The 19,022-nt window shown below is 43.0% G+C and overlaps 1 protein-coding gene across 1 annotated transcript in view; it reads right to left on the minus strand.

Moving 5' to 3' along the window:
- The window catches only part of LOC111978664 (1-phosphatidylinositol 4,5-bisphosphate phosphodiesterase epsilon-1-like), a 46,020-nt gene that overhangs the window by 23,013 nt on the left and 3,985 nt on the right, over positions 1-19,022 (minus strand). The window contains exons 3-6 of the mRNA XM_024008861.2: positions 9,596-9,890; positions 8,952-9,271; positions 3,372-3,517; positions 3,029-3,284 (exon numbers count right to left, since the gene is read on the minus strand). Coding sequence (XP_023864629.1) covers positions 3,029-3,284; positions 3,372-3,517; positions 8,952-9,271; positions 9,596-9,890 — 1,017 coding nt within the window. The remainder of the gene's footprint in view (positions 1-3,028; positions 3,285-3,371; positions 3,518-8,951; positions 9,272-9,595; positions 9,891-19,022) is intronic.

A 19,022-nucleotide genomic window follows, 5' to 3' on the forward strand; every position in this document is an offset into this window, starting at 1 on the left:
CCTTTGGCAGTTCTATCTTGACGGAAAGTGTTATAGTTGGGTATGGAAATCTCAGAATTTTTGGTGGCCTTCCTAAGCCAGGATTCGGACACGGCAAGGACATCAGGATTGGCAGAGTGTGCTAAAGCGGTGAGTAAGGCAAACTTAGAGGAGGCTTCTGATGTTGACATGCATGAGGCCAAGGCTTTTTCGATCGCAGAAGTCAACAAATGAGGGTGACTGGGACATGCAGGGCCTGGGTTTACCTCCACATCACCGAGGAACAGAGGAGTAGTAGGATGAGGGTGCGGCTAAAGGCTATCAAAACTGGTCGCCTAGAGCGTTGGGGACAAAGAATAAAAAGAGCAGATTTATGGGCGTGTAGAATAGATTCTGGGCATAATGTGCAGACAGGGGTATGGAGGGGCGCGGGTACAGCGGAGGCAAGCCCAGCCACTGGGTGATGATAAGAGAGGTTGTATCTCTGGACATGCTGGTCTCAATGGGTGAGGTCACCGCATGTGTGGGTGGGACAAAGGGGGTATCAGAGGTACGGAGAGTGGAACTACAGGGTCCATTGCAAACCAAAACAATGATTATGAAAACTAGCCTGAACAACAGTATGCAAGGCATATGATATTTGAGAGAGACATACAATAAGGCATAAAGTGATTGCAGGTCTTGATTGGGAGAGCTAGCTAAAACAACAGGTAAGATAACAGCAGCAATAACAGGGTGCTAGTCTAACACAGCAACAACAGGTAAAAATGGCGACGACTAGCAGAGAGGGCGATTAACTACACACAGATCCTGAGTTAAAGCACAGAGCCGACAGATAAAACACAAATAAACAGAATGGAGTACCGTGAATAATGGACAGTCAAGCATGCATCAGCTATGTAGCCAAGTGATCATAGTGTCCAGGGGGCAGCCGTAGATGGAGCAGAGGAGGCCTCCACTAAGCTAGCACGCGGCGTTTAAAGTTAGTAGCCCGGGGGTGGTCTGCTCAGACGGAGGGGGTCTGCTCAGACGTGGTTGTGTCGACAGAGAATCCAAGCCAGATGGCGATGGCGAAAGAGAGGTTGTGAATTGTAGAATTGTGTTTGCTAACTGGTGCTAGCTTCGTGGCAGTGCGCTAGCTGCGCTAGCCGCAAGCTAGCTGTGAGGATCAGAAGCAGTGGCTCAGGGATTACGGCAGGAATCCGGCGTTGTTGTCGAGAGACAGTCCGATGCTGGTAAATTGGTGAGTAATATCCAGGCTAATAACAGGGCTGGTGTCTGTGCAGAAGGTAAAAGCTACTAGCAGCGGCAAAAAAAAAATGGCTAAATTAGCTTGTAGCTGGTATTGTAGCCCAAGAATTCCCTGGTAGAACTCTTCAGCTAGCCGGCAGATGGGCCTAGCTCGAGGCTAGCTCAAGGCTAACTGGTGCTGCTTCGGGACAGAGGTGTTAGCCAGTAGTAGCCACTCGGTTGCAGCTAGCTAGCTGTGATGATACGGTGTAATTGTCCAGAGCTTGCGTCAGGAATCCGGTGATGTGGTAGAGAAAAAGCAGTCCTATATGCTCTGGGTTGATATCGCGCTTGCAGCTAGCCGGCAGATGGGCCTAGCTCGAGGCTAGCTCAAGCTAACTGGTGCTTGCCAAGACAGAGTGTTAGCCAGTAGTAGCCACTCGGTTGCAGCTAGCTAGCTGTGATGATACGGTGTAATTGTCCAGAGCTTGCGTCAGGAATCCGGTGAATCCGGAATCCGGTGATGTGGTAGAGAAAAAGCAGTCCTATATGCTCTGTTTAAGATGGGAACAGTTACTAAAGTATATTCATGATGAGTCGGGTTGTGTGGAGATTCACTTTTGGCCTAAAGGGATGGACTTTGATAAGAAAAGGTCTAATGCACTTGATATTTGGATAGAACTCACTAAGGCCTTATTTGGTCCACACACGCAAACAGTTGTGAAGAAGGCATGACAGCGCTTCTTCCCCCTCAGGAGGTTGAAAGGATTTGGCATGGGCCCTCAAATGCTCAAAAAGTTCTACAGCTGCACCATCGAGAGTATCTTGACTGGCTGCATCACTGCTTGGTATGGAAACTGCACAGTCCTTGATTACATGGCGCTACAGCGAGTGGTGTGGACAGCCCAGTATATCTCTGGGGCCCAGCTCCCTGGACCTCTATATCAGGCGGTTTGAAAGGAAATTGTTAAAGACTCCAGCCACCAAAGCCATAGACTGTTCTCTCTGCTTCCGCACGGCAAGCAGTACCGGAGCAACAAGTTTGACACCAACAGTCTCCTGAACAGCTTCTATTCCCAAGCCATAACACTGCTAAATAGCTAACAAAATGGCTACACAGACTAGCTGTATTGAGCCTTCCATTTTGTTTTTATTTTCCCACTGACTATGCACAATCGCACACTCACTCTATCCACACTCTACACACTCACTCACACATACACGCACACGCACACACACACACATTTAATTTGCTCACACACACATAACACGCACACACGTTCATACTGACTCCACAGACAAGCGCACACACTCACATACAACCATCACACACGCTGCTGCTACTCTGTCTATAATATATCCTGATGCCTAGTCACCTTACCCCTACACATATCTACCCCTATACCACTCCAGTATCCCTGCACATTGTAAATATGGTATTGCCACTGACCCTGTATATAGCTTCTTACTTTCTCATGCTCTTCTTACTTCTATTTCTTGTGTTTTTGTTTTACTTAACTTTTTTTGATAGTACTAAAAATATTGATTACTGCATTGTTGGGGAAGAGTTTGCAAGAAAGGCATTTCACTATACTTGGGCACGTGACAATACAATTTGAAACGTTAAACTTGTTATTTAAATGTCGTGTAAGGAATATCACAGAAGGAAGTATGGGAAACAACAGGTGAAAACAGGTACAGTGATGTCAATGCTCTAACTTGATCCTAGATATGTTTTTACTGTCTTGACAACTCCTATGGCCATTGTCACAACCCCCAAACAGATCTGGGACCAGGCAAAAAAATTATCATTCCTCACCTCCACAGAGTCCTGTGAGCTGAGGCGTGGTCTGAGGCTGATCAGGCTAGCTGCTCCATCCAGGGCCTCCCCTAGCTCTCTCAGAAAGACCCCACAGAAGGGCACTACCCTGCAGCCCGGGATGTGGAGGGCACGCGAGACCACCTTCCTGTACTCTGCAGATGTCTCGTGGTGCGCCATGGCATCCTTCAGAGCACGCATGGTCTCGATGTTCGACTGGTCCATGAACTGCCACATCTTAAGCACCTTGCGAGACCTGAAGGGTAGGATGGGGGAGATGCTGAGTGTGAATAGAGAGATGTAGAGTGTTCCCTTGAATAATTGGTTCTATCCTTGTTTCTACCTGAGTCCAGCCAGGAACTCCATGACGGTGTTATAGTTTCCCATGTTCCAACAGCACCTGGCCACATGGACCAGACATGAGAACACCTCTCTCTTCTCCTCCATAGAACCGGCTGTCATAATCATCCACGTCACCCAGGAGCTCACCTGGAAAATACAGTAACTGTAAGTGTAACAAACTGGGTGTGAATCCTGGGTTACCTTTGTGTAACAGGACTGTGTTAGCCTATTGAGCTAAAGCCAAGGCATTAGCTCTGGAAGCCAACACAAGTCTTCAGGGGCCTCATTTAAAACCGTCGCATRAATTTCACACTCAATTTCTGTATGCGCCATTTCTGAAAAGTCTGTGCACATACTATACATACAGTTGAAGTCGGAAGTTTACATACACTTAGATTGGAGTCATTAAAAGTTGTTTTTCAACCACTCCACAAATTTCTTGTTAACAAACTATWGTTTTGGCAAGTMGGTTAGGACATCTACTTTGTGCATGACACAAGTAAATTTTACAACAATTGTTTACAGACAGATTATTTAATTTATAATTCACTGTATCACAATTCCAGTGGGTCATAAGTTTACATACATTAAATTGACTGTGCCTTTAAACAGCTTGGAAAATTCCAGAAAATGATGTCATGGCTTTAGAAGCTTCTGATAGGCTAATTGACATCATTTGAGTCAATTGGAGGTGTACCTGTGGATGTATTTCAAGGCCTACCTTCAAACGCAGTGCCTCTTTGCTTGACATCATGGGAAAATCAAAATAAATCAGCCAAGACCTAAGAAAAAAAATTGTAGACCTCCACAAGTCTGGTTCATCCTTGGGAGCAATTTCCAAGCCTGAAGGTACCACGTTCAACTGTACAAACAATAGTATGCAAGTATAAACCCATGGGACCATGCGTGCATACCGTCTACAGGAGAAGAGACGTTCTGTCTACTAGAGATGAACGTACTTTGGTGCGAAAAGTGCAAATCAATCCCAGAACAACAGTAAAGGACCTTGTGAAGATGCTGGAGGAAACAGGTACAAAAGTATCTATATCCACAGTAAAGTGAGTCCTATATCGACATAACCTGAAAGGCCATACAGCAAGGAAGAAGCCACTGCTCCAAAACCACCATAAAAAGACAGACTACGGTTTGCAACTGCAGATGGGGACAAAGATCGTACTTTTTGGAGGAATGTCCAAAATACAACTGTTTGGCCATAATGACCATCGTTATGTTTGGAGGAAAAAGGGGGAGGCTTGCAAGCCGAAGACCACATCCCAACCGTGAAGCACGGGGTGGCAGCATCATGTTGTGGGGTGCTTTGTTGCAGGAGGGACTGGTGCATTTCACAAAATAGATGGCTCATGAGCAGGGAAATGATGTGGATATATTGAAGAACATCTCAAGACATCAGTCAGGAAGTTAAAGCTTGGTCAAATGGGTCTTCCAAATGGACAATGACCCAAGCATTGTGGCAAAATGGCTTAAGGACAACAAAGTCTAGGTATTGGAGTGGCCATCACAAAGCCCTGACCTCAATCCAATAGAAAATGTGTGGCAGAACTGAAAAAGCATGTGTGAGCACGGAGGCCTACAAACCTGACTCAGTTACACCAGCTCTGTCAGGAGGAATGGGCCAAAATTCACCCAACTTATTGTGGGAAGCTTGTGGAAGGCTACCCGAAATGTTTGACCCAAGTTAAACAATTTTTAGGCAATGCTACCAAATACTAATTGAGTGCATGTAAACTTCTGACCCACTGGGAATGTGATGAAAGAAATAAAAGCTGAAATAAATCATTCTCTCTACTATTATTCTGACATTTCACATTCTTAAAATAAGGTGGTGATCCTAACTGACCTAAGACAGGGAATTTTTACTAGGATTAAATGTCAGGAATTGTGAAAAACTGAGTTTAAACGTATTTGGCTAAGGTGTATGTAAACTTCTGACTTCAACTGTACATAAGCCTACTTCAATGTAAAATATCAGCTACTAATTTCAACTGTATACCGGTATTATAAACAGCACTGCCTATGATATTGCAAAACTTGAAATACATATAGACTATCTATATACTAGGCTATTAGGTCCAAGTAGTGTCGATCATTGTCACGGATGGGCTATTGCAGCAGATGACCACACCAAGTTCCACTCCTGTCAGCTAAAAACAAGAAGATGCGGCTCCAGTGGGCACGCTATCACCAACACTGGACAATTAAGGAGTGGAAAAACATTGCCTGGTCCGACAAATCCCGGATCCTGTTGAGTGATGCTGATGGCAGAGTCAGGATTTGACGTAAGCAGCATGAGTCCATGGACCCATCATGCCTGCTGTAAACGGTACAGACTGGTAGGGATGTACCACCGTCCAATTTGCAGAAACTGCGTGATGCCATCGCGTCAGCATGGACCAACATCCCTGTGGAATATTTCAGACTTGTCGAATCCATGCCCTGAAGAATTCAGGCTGTTCTGGAGGCAAAGCGCGGTCCGACCCAGTACTAGATGGGTCTACCTACTGGCCGGTGAGTGTGTTCTGCAATGATTATGAAAATAAAATAAGTAGGAAAAGATTCTTGTGTCTAATTATACGTTTTATTTTATACCCCTTTTTTCTCCCCAATTTGAATCTTGTCTCATCGCTGCAACTCCCCAACGGGCTCGGGAGTCATGTCATGCATCCCCCGAAACACGACCCGCCAAACCACGCTTCTTAACACTCGCCCGCTTAACCCAGAAGCCAGCTGCACCAATGTGTCGGAGGAAATACCATTCAACTGAAATCCGAGGTCAGCCTGCAGGCACCCGACCCACCACAAGGAGTCGCTAGAGCACGATGAGCCAAGTAAAGCCCCACCGGCCAAACCCTCCCCTAACCTGGACAACACTGGGCCAAGTACCTTAAACCACTGCACCCTAATTATAAGATTTCCATGTCTAATTATTTTAGATTCTAAAAATAAAACAGATTTTCGCTCTTCTCAATAATGGTTGCATTGTTAATATGTTTTGCTGTTTTTAGTTTTTTATGAATAAGCTTTTCATCCTATTCTCCATTTGCACAAATATTACTTATCAGCTTGCAGTACAATATTTCAACAACTAACAGATGTGAGCACATCTGTATGCATGGTCTAAAGTTTGCGAGGAGGTTCTCACTTCAAGTTAAATTTGTACAAATGCCCACTTTTGCGTGACAACTTGTGCATGCACATTTTAGGGGACATTTTGTACGTGTGCACGGTTTATAAATGAGGCTCCTGGTCTCAGGCACAGTTACTCTGAAGGTGGACCAACGATGCCCCATGCTGAGACACATAGCAGGTTAGTTCCCAGCTAGCACATTTGGTTCCTTTGAAGTTGTGGGAACGTACGTTTTTGGTTTCCCATTGGTTCTGGGAACGAAGCCATAAGTTTCCTGACCTGTAAAATTGAGTTTGAGTTTGTTCTGGGAACGTCAGTGTTTAAGGTGAAGGGAGGTTCTGAGAACATTTTACTATGGTTCCCTGAAAGTCTTCCTGGGAGGTTTTATTCATATTCTGAGAACGGTTTATGATTGTTGTTTCTTATCATGTTCTGCTATATATTACACTGCTAGCTTAGGTTAATGGTTTTGAACTCCAAGCACAGATATATATATTTTTTTTACATTTATGTAACCTTTATTTAACTAGTCAAGTCAGTTAAGAACAAATTATTATTTACAATGATGGCCTACTTAAAGGCAAAAGGCCTCCTGCAGGGATGGGGGCTGGGATTAAAAATAAAATAAAAATATAGGACAAAACACACATCACAACAAGAGAGACAMCACAACATTACATAAAGAGAGACCTAAGAGGATAACATAGCATGGCAGCAACACATGACAACACAGCATGGTAGCAACACAACATGACAACAACATGGTAGCAACACAACATGGCAGCATCACAACATGGTAGCAGCACAAAACAGGGTACAAACATTATTGGGCACAGACAACAGCACAAAGGGCAAGAAGGTAGAGACAACAATACATCACACACAACAATACATCATAGGACACATGGATATTAATTTGCTTAGGCCAACAAACCTGAACACACTTAGCAAGATAGAGGATAGAGAGAGTGTATATGGTGAGAACGGAATGTATATGTTTGTAAATAATATTCTTAGAAAGTTCTTTGAACATTTATTGTGGTTTTTATTGAATTTATTGAATAAGTTGTCCTCGATAGGCCTGAGCTCTGACGCCTGTGTCACGGATCCGTCTGGAACTTTCATTGCGCACACCTGGCCCCTATTCCCACTGATTGTATTTGTATATATGTGCCCTTTGGTTTCCATTGGGCGGTCGATTATTGTTACAATGTCCGTTGGTGCGTGTGAGTATGTGCTGTGCTGTGTGTTGTGGGCTTTCGTGCCCTTGTGGATTGCGCAGATGATTACGGGTCTCGTCCCGTGTGTTAATCATTGTGCGCGTGTCTTATTTACTCAAGGTACTCCTCGCTCTTTTGTTTGGGTTTCAACCCTGTGTTTTTGTTACGTGTCTGTTTGGTCTTCGTCCCCGTGCCTTTACACGGCACGCCGTAATTTGGAGCTTAATAAAAAAAACTATTACGCATTCCTGTGCCTGTCTCCTGATCCTTCATACCAACGTGACAGCCTGTTCATGGTTTCACGATTATCTTAGTGACAGAACTCAGGCCATCGTGATTGATAGGGTTAAGTCTGAATTTCTTGAATTACCACAGGGGTCATACCACATGGGTCAATTTTGGGACCTGTTCTCTTCACTACTTATATAAAATCCAATGGTCAATCAGTAAAAAAGTAAACTCAATCTATTTACGGATTATATTATTATGTATGTTATTTCCCCGACTGTTGATCTGTCAGTGTCAAAATTACAGTCAGATTGAATAACTATGCAGAAATCCCTTGATAATTTTAAACTTGTGCTTAATTCAGGCAAAACGAAATACATGTTATTTTTACACTCTCGTAAGAATGTTTCAGATKAACTACATGTTCACTCATTAGATGGTTCTCCAATCAAACGTGTTCCCGTATATAAATACTTAGGTATCTGGATTTGACGTTTAAAAAACATATAAATGAGCTGGTTAAGAAGCTTAGATTGAAAGTAGGCTTTTTCTACAGAAACARATYGTGCCTTTCTCTAAGCAGTGGGAAGCAGATTATTCAGTTAACCTTTTTATCTGTTCTTGATTATAGTTATATCATTTATCAATGTGGAGCTGCTACTACTCTTAAACCTTTSTATGCAATCTACCATAWTGCCCTTCATTTTGTTACAGGTGACAGTTTTGATACTCATCRCTGCATCCTGTATCAGAAGGTCGGCTGGACTTCGCTAAAGACCATAGATTTCTACATTACTCGCTTTTTGTTGCCCTTCTTCATAAAMTTCCGTCTTATCTAACATTGCTGATGGAGTATAGACACCTGAGTTACCTAACCCATTCACAGGATTGGTTAACTCTTGAGGTTCCTACAGTAGGGTCTCCACCAAGCTAGGTAAATCTGCTTTAAGTTTTAATGCACCGTATTGCTGAGTTATGTCTCTCTCACCTCATTGAATCTTGTGACCAGGTCCTCTACAGCATTGTGGGGCCGTCTGCAGCCAGCCATAAGATGGGGTTGTACAGGTTGGTGCGCCTGCCCCTGGGGCTGTGGCTGATCAGGGCCCCCCAGGTCGAGGGTGAGGAAACAGAGGTAGTCCAGGGGTAAGATCCGGCTGTATAGATGCAGCTCCTGCTCCATGAGGACGTAGGCCATCTCCTCYGGGAAACTGACCAGGGGACAGAGGTCAGACAGCTCCTTGTTGACCTCCGTCAGCGGAGCTGCCGGCACCACGCTGGACCCCGCCATGGGGGAGTGCAGCTGGCGCTCTGAGGGGGAGGGAGGAAATAGGGAGGGAGAAGGAGGGAGGGGAGGGTGAGTCAAGAGGGAGTTAAGACAGGAGGAACATACTGTAGATTGTTTCTGAATTCCAATGTGTCCCCTAGCCCCTACTAATAGACACTTCCTGTAGAACTGAATGGATCAGATAAGTGTATGCAAAATGGCTATAGCTCTATCCTTCTCTCTGATAAGTCAGGTAGTATTTTAACCACATTTGATTAATATACATGTCATTTAATTTATTATGTAAGCTGACTTGATTCAATGCTTATTCAACTTGAATTTCATAAGATTCATATTGGTTATGGGACCTTTCAGGACAGCCCAGCCCAAGGGACTTGTGGTGATACAGGGAGGAGAGTCGTTGTCTCCCCTGTTGCCGATGGACAGAACCACTTCCAGGAGGGTCCCTGAAATGTAGGTAGAAACGTCAGTCCTCTGTAGGGTTGCTCGGTAGCTAGACGCCCCTCCTCCTCCTGGCCATGGCAATGTGGCCCTCCTACGACACAGATCCCTCCTCTCGGCAGACGTCAGCAGCTTCCTGGAAGAAAGGAGTAGCTCTCCGGATCTGGCCACCCTTACTTCAGCACTCAGAGCATGGCATGCCTGGGAAGACAGAGGAAGATAGTCGTGTTCAGCAAGGCAAAACGTTTTGCTACGGAAAACAATTATCTTCGTTGTCATTGGACAAATTCAGATAGTAGTCCCTAAATGTTAAAAACTTTTCTCCATACAGTAGCCTTTCTCATAAAATGTGCTATTATAACACTGTGTGTGGGCCAATTCCCCCTCAGGAGACTGAAAAAATGTGGAATGGGTCCTCAGATCCTCAAAAAGTTCTACAGCTGCACCATCGAGAGCATCCTGACTGGCTGCATCATCGCCTGGTATGGCAACTGCTCAGCATCCGACCCCAAGGCGCTACAGAGGGTAGTGCGTAYGGCCCAGTTCATCCCTGGAGCCAAGCTTCCTTCAATCCTGGACCTCTATACCAGGCGGTGTCAGAGGAAGGCCCTAAAAATGGTCRAAGTCGCCAGCCACCCCAGTCATAGACTGTTCTCTCTGCTACTGCACTGCAAGCGATACCTGAGGGCCAAATCTAGGTCCAAAAGGCTACTTAACAGCTTCTAACCCCAAACCACAAAACTGCTGAACAGTTAATACAATGGCTACCCAGACTATTTGCATTGGATCCCCCTTTTTTTACTCTGCTGCTTCTTGCTGTTTATTATCTATGCATAGTCACTTTACCCCTTTCTGCATGTACATATTAAATGATTTGTATTCCATTTTAGCCTGACAAAAATCTATATGAAGTGTCTGTCTGCTTCTGAAATGCAACTTGGCAGTTAGTCTAATATCAATACATTGTTGTTTGTCTAATGCATTTGTTTGAGTATTAAAATATTGTGAAAATGATAGTTGTGATATTAACAACGATTCTCAGTCAACAAAGTAGTGCCATTATGAAGAAGAGGCTCTTCTGTTGCTAGGTGACACATCTAAAGACAGTGCACCAAAAGCCCCATAACAATTGTGTCACAAACACCTTTAAACCCCCACCCCCCTCTCTGCCTTGTCCCTGGCTCTTGGACCTACAGTACTAAGCTTTTTAGCTACATGGGAAAACCTGATGGATGTGAACCAACCTAATCAAGCAACAGGAATTTTGGTCAGACCACATGGAGAGACAGTAGTAGAAATGTATTGCTTTCGTTTCTGATCTGTGTATCTGACATGTAAGTATTTCAATTCTCACATTGTAGCATTGTTGCATGTTAGCTGTAGGCAGATGGTGGAAATAGTACCCAATTGTCATACTTCAGTAAAAGTAAAGATACCTTAATAGAAAATGACTCAAGTAAACGTGAATACTATTTTAGTAAAAGTCTTAAATTCATTAAAAAAAAAAATAATTTATGCTTAAGTATCAAAAGTAAAAGTATAAATAATTTCAATTTTTTTACATTAAGCCAACCAGACGGCACAATATCTATATTTATTATTTATTTACGGATAGCTAGGGGCACACTCCAACACTCAGACATAATTTACTAAAGAAGCATTTGTATTTAGTGAGTCTGCCATATCAGAGGCAGTATGGATGACCAGGGATGTTCTCTTGATAAGTGTTYGAATTGGACCATTTTCCAGTCCTGGTAAGCATTCAAAATGTAACAAGTACTTTTGGGTGTCAGGGAAAATTTATGGAGTAAAAAGTACATTATTTATTTCGGAATGTAGTGAAAAAAAGGTCAAAAATATAAATAGTAAAGTAAAGTACAGATTTAGTAGTACTTTAAAGTATTTTTACTTAAGTACTTTACACCACTGGCTGTAGGTAAACCCTCTGATCCTGTAAAAATAATACAAACATTAAAAAATTAAGTAAGCTTTATGAGACATCTTTTTGAGTGCGGACCCACACCTTTTTGCTTATCTAAACCCTCTGAACCTGGGGAGATGGTTGTTAGCCAGTATGTGGAAAGATGAGAGGGAAGGTCAGGAGCAGCACCCTTGGAGGGCGCCCACCACCATAGTCCCTCCCCGACTGTGTATTTTACCCAGTGTTGGGAGAGCGAGAGGAGACAGGGAGCAACCCCCTACCACCACCATCACCACCCCTCCTGAGGACCTCTAGCCCCAAACCTCCACCAACCCTCCGTAGGACCCAGGACATCCAGCCCGCACCCCACCACCACCCCTCTCCAGTCCCTTTTGGCTGTTAGTCAGTATGGGGAGAGAGGAGAGAGAGAAGTCAGGGAAGCGGATCCAGCTGGCAGAGCCTAACAGACATTGTGCTTTAGCTAAACCAAATATTTACTCCCTGGAGTCGAATATTCAGAAATTATATTCACATCATCCTCACAGCACTTTATCCTCCTTCGGTTCCTTTAAAGGGTATGGAACTCATAGTCATAAATTATGTTATTCTCTCCAACACATGAATGAATGCACTAATGAACAGACACATGCATGCACCAGACACACACGCACACGCGCACGCACGCACGCACGCACGCACGCACGCACGCACGCACGCACACACACACACACACACACACACATGTTAATTCTTATAGAATGTTTTCCATACTCCATACTTCTATATCTATGTGCAGATATCATACACAACAGGTTGTTAGACATAAAAGCCTTGAGACATGGCTACATTGGTAAAAGTCAATAGCATCAGTATTGACAGATTTGAATTGTGCTGTTGTTGATTTCTGTACCCCGACGGTTGCCCCAATCATATTGTATGATAACAGTGTTTCCCCTAGGATTTCTTTCAGCAGTGGTGACAAGGGTGGGGTGCATTACTACTAGCATTAGCGCAATGACATGCTAGTTCTTCCAATAGGCTTCCAGTCTTTGAGCAAACGACTATTAATGTAAAAGCGCGTATCGACAGCAATATATATATTTAAAAAATTACATATTTTTTTGCAGCGGTGGCAACAATTTAGCAGCGGTGGGCAATGAACGTAGGGGAAACACTGTATGATGATGTCCTATTTCCAGTCTACCTTTGACAAAGTTAGCATATTTTTGCTAGCCTCGTCCCAGACTCCCAGTTGTGTCTGTGCTGTCTTGCCAATGACCAACAACCATAGGAGTTGGCAAGACAGCACAAACAGATCTGAGACCAGGCTTTGCATCATTTAGTTTAGCATACCGACTGTATCATCTGAATGCTCAAGTGACTTACTCTTTCCTCCAGCACTCTCTATGGCATGCATCTCAGGTCTGGAGAGCGTCAGGACTGACTAAATATTTTGTTTTCCAGGACGTGTACGTCCCCTTGCCCGGACTGGCCTGGCCCGGCCTCCATCCTTATCAAGGATCAATCAGCCATGTTTAGACAGTCTGATACCTGCACAGCTCCACAGGCTCCACAGGCTCCACGGCCACATGCTTTATCAAACTCTGGGTCATGTTCATTAGGCACCAAACGTAAGAAAACGGACTTAAACAGGGAGGGTCTATACCTGAGGGGTATACTACAAAGTGGGATCAATAACTTAGCCAATACATTTGCATAAATATTCTGAAATAACCTTTCATTTTTTTTAGAAAGATAAGCTTGAAATGGCCATGGTCTAATAGACTTGACAACCAAAAACACATATCTAAGTTTAGCTTTGAACCAGAAAATCAATTGTTATTTCTGGTTGTTTATCAGCTCCCTGGATTTGTCCAATAAGAACAGCTTATTTTTGTTATCCGTAAGACATTTTTTTCCGAAAAACATTTTGCCATGATGAATATGACCCAGCATGAGCTGGGCTGGACCAGAGGCCTCCACAGAYGTTGGGGAGAATGGCCGTCAATGGACCTCATTTGTCAAATGGTTGTATCTCGTCATTCTCACTCAAAGCTAAGGATTTTGGTCGATTTCAACATGATCATAGGGTGCATCACAATTGTCTATAGTGGTGTCCTCTCCTCATCCACTTCATTATGTACTGATCATGAGGAAGGTGAGAGCTGTATGTTAGAAGAAGCCTTAGGATTTGCATATACCTGTTCATTTCAGAGCAGGTGACGAAAGCCTTGGTTATTGAGATGCACAGTGTTCTTATATTTGGTTTTGTCAATTTTGTAAAGTTTCAATATTTGAAAGAAGAAAGTGAGTTGTAGTACTACTTTCCATTCAGCTTGTTGCTAGTACTTGTACAACGATTTGTAGGTCTAAACCAATAACATTCTCTCTCAAATAGTAATAACTGTTTATTACCATCTGTCTTTAAACTACTGATAAACTCTTTACAACCCCTTTAGAAATGTTACATTAATGTTAAGTGTCAGTCAAATACCTTTCACATATTAAAAGTTGAACTCATGTAGTCAGTTTATACATTTCTGTCTGTTTAAATTAAGCAGAACACATACTGTATGTTTAGTCTAGAGGGGTGAGAGAGAACACCCTACTACCTTTGATAAATGCTTCCTGGAGACCACCATCATCCCAGTCCCCAAGAAAGACAAGGGGACATGCCCAAATGACTATCGCCCCTTCGCACTCACCCCGGTCATAATGAAGTGCTTCAAGATGCTGGTCATGGCCCACATCAAGGCCAGCATGCCAGGCACACTGGACCCACTCAAATTTGCCTACCACTCCATGGATGATGCCATTTCCTTCATTATTCACACAGCCTTAATGCACCTGGACAAGAGGAACATCTATGTGAGAATGCTGTTCATTGACTACAGTTCAGCATTCAACACTATTGTTCCCTCCAAGCTCAACACCAAGCTCAGAGCCCTGGGTCTGGACACTACCCTCTGCAACTGGATCCTGGACTTCCTGACAGGCAGACCACGGGCTGTCAGGACCAGCAACAACACCTCCTCCACACTGACTCTTAACACAGGGGGCCCCCAGGGGTGTCCCTTTGCTAAGTGGCTTTGCATGACACTAACTCCATCATCAAGTTTGCTGACGACACCATGGTTGTTGGCCTGATAAGAAAACAATGCCAAGTCAGCCTATAGGGAGGAGGTATGTGAACTGGCATTGTGGTGCCAGGACAACAACCTCTCCCTTAATGTCAGCAAAACAAAGGAGTTGATTGTTGACTTYAGGAAGCAGCAGGGAACATGCCCTGATCCACATCAATGGGACTGCAGTAGAGAGAGCAGTTTTAAGTTCCTTAGCTTCCACATCACCGATGACTTGATATGGACCAACAACACCATCACTCTTATCAAGAGGGCACAACAGCATCTTTACTTCCTAAGGCAGCTGAAGAAGTACTGCATGCCACCCTGGGTCCTCTCCAAATACTACCGCTCCACCATCGAGAGCGTCCTGACCGGTTGCATCACGGCCTGGTGTGGGAATTACTCCGTCCATAACAGCAAGGCCCTCCAGCGGGTGCCCCCACCCATCCAGGACATTTACTCAAAACTGTGCCTGAGGAAGGCCTGCAGCATCCTCAAGGACACCACACACCCCAGCCATGAGCTGTTCAAAGACTCCAGCCACCCTAGTCATAGACTGTTCTCTCTGCTACCGCATGGCAAATGGTACCGAAGCGCCAAGTCTAGGTCCAAGAGGCTTCTAAACAGCTTCTACCCCCAAGACGCATAAGAGCATCGGAAAACCGAGACAACAAGCTAATCAAATGTGGCTACTCAGACTATTTGCAATGGCCCCCCCCCCGGAGGCCCCCCCCCAATCGCGGCCAACCAGGCAGCGCTCGGGCCCCCCCCCCCCCCCCCCCCCCCCCCCCCCCACCCCCCCGCCCGTCTTGAGCGGTCCTCTATATACAAAGTGCTGAGGGCTTATTCTCGTAATGTTGTATGTCACTTAATAACTCAATAACCTACCAAAATGTACAGGTGATTAGTTCTCTACAATATCAAACTAAACACCATGGATGATCTATCTATAACCCCAATACTGAGGGGGTAATGTCGCGGCACCGGAAGGGCATATGACTGCTCGTACTGGCGCTTACCCCCCTGTAATATAGTCTCCTGTATGTGTATTTTACTGCTGCTCTTTAATACTTGTTACTTTTATTTCTTATTCTTATCCGTATTTTTTTAAACTGCATGTTGGTTAGGGCCTCGTAAGTAAGCATTTCACTGTAATACACCTGTTGTATTCAACACATTGTACTAATCAATTTGATTTTGATTTGATTCACTGACCTTGCCGTTGGGCGAGACAGTATCAGAGCATTAGGTCTGATACCAACAGGCTCTCAGGAGATGTGTTCTATCTACACGCCATGAGACTGTGATTGAACACTTGAGACTGACTGACCACCTGCTCTGACTCTCTGTGCACCTCAGCACTCAGCACACGACACACCGACACTACAACCACACACACACACACACACACACACACACACACACACACACACACACACACACACACCCCTTCCCCAAAACACATGTAAATATTGGACTATAAATTGTGCCTTCCTGTATTATACTTATGCTAAAAAATGTATTCTATTCTACTGAGCCATTAACTTTATGTTCATATTCTTATCTTTTATTATTTCTTATTGTTGTTGCATTGTCGAGAAGGAACCTGCAAGTGAGCATTTCATTGGACAGTGTATACCATGTGTATCCTGTACATACAACTAATACAACTTGAAACTTCAGCCATCCATAGAGCCTTCAATAGACTATAATAGTGCAGCTCTTGTCACAAGGATGCATGTACTGTATGTTTTCTAATGAAACCCTGTGAAATGATAGTTGAGAAGAACATGTATGGAGCCCTTGCAACACTGTCATGAGCAACTGCCATAAGCAACACTATGCTTGGTAGGGTTTTACAAAACAGTTGATCAGTATCAAGGTTCTCGGATTACGTTCCAGCCGTCTGAAGACCGACAAATTGGACCCACATTTGCCATCAGAAAGACAATCATACTCTAATTTGAGCGATCCCCACTGATATGAATAGCAAAGATTATAGTATGCATGGTTTGGTAGAAATGTTAGTAAAGTACTAGTGCTTTCTTTGAATTAACCATCTGAAAGRAAGAGAAAATATATTCTGACTTACATTAGAAGATCATGCCTAATGTGATACAGCATCCAAAATTGGTGAAAGTCAGTAAATCCAGAATAGTCGTGTCATGTCTGTATGTTCCAGTTTGTAGTGGAAGAGAGAGGAAGAGAGGAGGGAGATATGTTTGAGACACGAGAGAGAGAGCATGTCTGAAACCTGAGAGAGAGAGGGAGAGAGAGAGAGAGAGTTTTGGGACAGCTCCCCTTATATGGTTAGGGAGACTGGACATTAGTAAGAGGTATTAGGAAAATAACATTACCTTTATATATAAAACACACATCACCATCTCTCATCTCCTACTGTAAACCACTATAGTGACTACATAGCCAGTATTAGCCACTGTGATGTAATTCACCAATGACTCTACTGTTGGTTCATTCAATAGTTCTCTCTCTCTCTCTCTCTCTCTCTCTCTCTCTCTCTCTCTCTCTCTCTCTCTCTCTCTCATTATGGCAAAATGGTAAGTGTTGCAGATAGATATGAAATATGAAGCATAGACTAATTACAGTTCTCAGTTCTGCATTAAAAACAGCCAGGTCAATACAATGTTTTTTTTCTTGCAATGATTTGGTGTCAGAACTCCCTGATGACAGGAGTTGATACAAGATGCCTTGGGCTTCAACTAAAATATACAGGGATAAATTATCACAGCTCATCAGATCTGGGAAGAAAATAGTTGTCTTTTTTTGTTTATTTGAAAAGACAAACTTTTCAAATACTCAAGGTAGTCAAATATAGTTTATATAGAGTTTCAACTAAAATGCAACTATTTTCTTTGATATTCAAATAAAGCTCTCAGAAAATGTTGAATACCTCTCAGAAAACCAAATAATATTTGAAGGTATTTGAATATATGCAAGTTGTTTGAAAACAAAAACAAAAATGTATTTGATGTCTGCCAAATATTTGATGAAGAAACAAAAATTACAGCACTTAGTTTGATTAGTTTAAATATATGATCATAAGCACATGGTTTGGAGGGCTCTTAGATATTAATCTTAATATAGCCTATTTTCTAGAATGAAATAAATAAGGGACATGGAATCCCCTCAACATTATAGTAGACCACTTCTGTAGTATCAAATTTACTAACAAATATATTTTCACAATGAGTGAGACATAAGGTAACACTTATGTTACACTTAACACTTAACATCAAGTTTTTATACATGTGTAGTAATTTTGTAATTATTACAATAGCAGCATTGTTGTTTCATAGGACTTTGGAAATTGCTTTATAATTGCATAAATAATGAAATTATTACATAAGTGGAATAAAGCACAGTCACTTCCTCTTGTGTACAGTAGTTACAAAAACTCTCAGCGCATTTGTATGCAATAAAATGCAATTACCAAAGCATTATGTAACAACATGCTAATAAAAGGTTGCTCCAAAAGTAATTACAGTTTTATTACACAGGCACAAGAACAGTCTAATGTTAAGTGATACTGAGAATGATAACAGTAACAACATGTCCCCCCCACATTTTKAAATTGCATTTTTGTCCCCCCCAGTTTTATCATTGGAATGTGATACAAAACGAGGCATCGGTGTGCTTTAGGACCATGCGGACGTCTCTGAGAAGTCGGGTAGACTGGTTGGAGTGTTTATCCTACAGGATTAAAAATATATATATATAGAAATAAAAAGATTATGTCCTCCCCACTTCTAAAACCAAAGTTGCGCCCCTGGTTACAACTATATATATATCCCAGGTCTGCAGCTCATAGACATATGCCTGCATCTTTTATATCATATTGTAAATACATTTGATCCCAATGTATTTCAAAACCAAGACAGCAATGTTTTTTGCCACACAGACATCCTACGAAAGGCTGCAGTTTGGGTGATGGGTGAAAATCTCTTTACTATATAAACAAAGCCTTATTTTAACGCATTGGTCGGCAGTGAGTGCACTCAAGACACACAGAGGACATGCACACATGCACACACAGTTACCAATCACAATTGTTTATTCAATTGCCTAGCTGTTATTTTCAATGGAAATGTTTTCTTTCACAGAATTTCCCCTAATAATTCTCTGAATTGTCCTTAACCCTGACCCACAGTTAAAAGTTGTATGTAACAAGTGTTGTGTTTTCTATGAGTTCAGCCAACCCTAAAATGACCTATTTTAACCTTGATCACCTGATTACTGACATAGATTCTGGCATTATTTTGTACAGAA

This window comes from Salvelinus sp. IW2-2015, linkage group LG18, assembly GCF_002910315.2.
Source record: "Salvelinus sp. IW2-2015 linkage group LG18, ASM291031v2, whole genome shotgun sequence".
In the NCBI taxonomy this organism is placed as follows: domain Eukaryota; kingdom Metazoa; phylum Chordata; class Actinopteri; order Salmoniformes; family Salmonidae; genus Salvelinus; species Salvelinus sp. IW2-2015.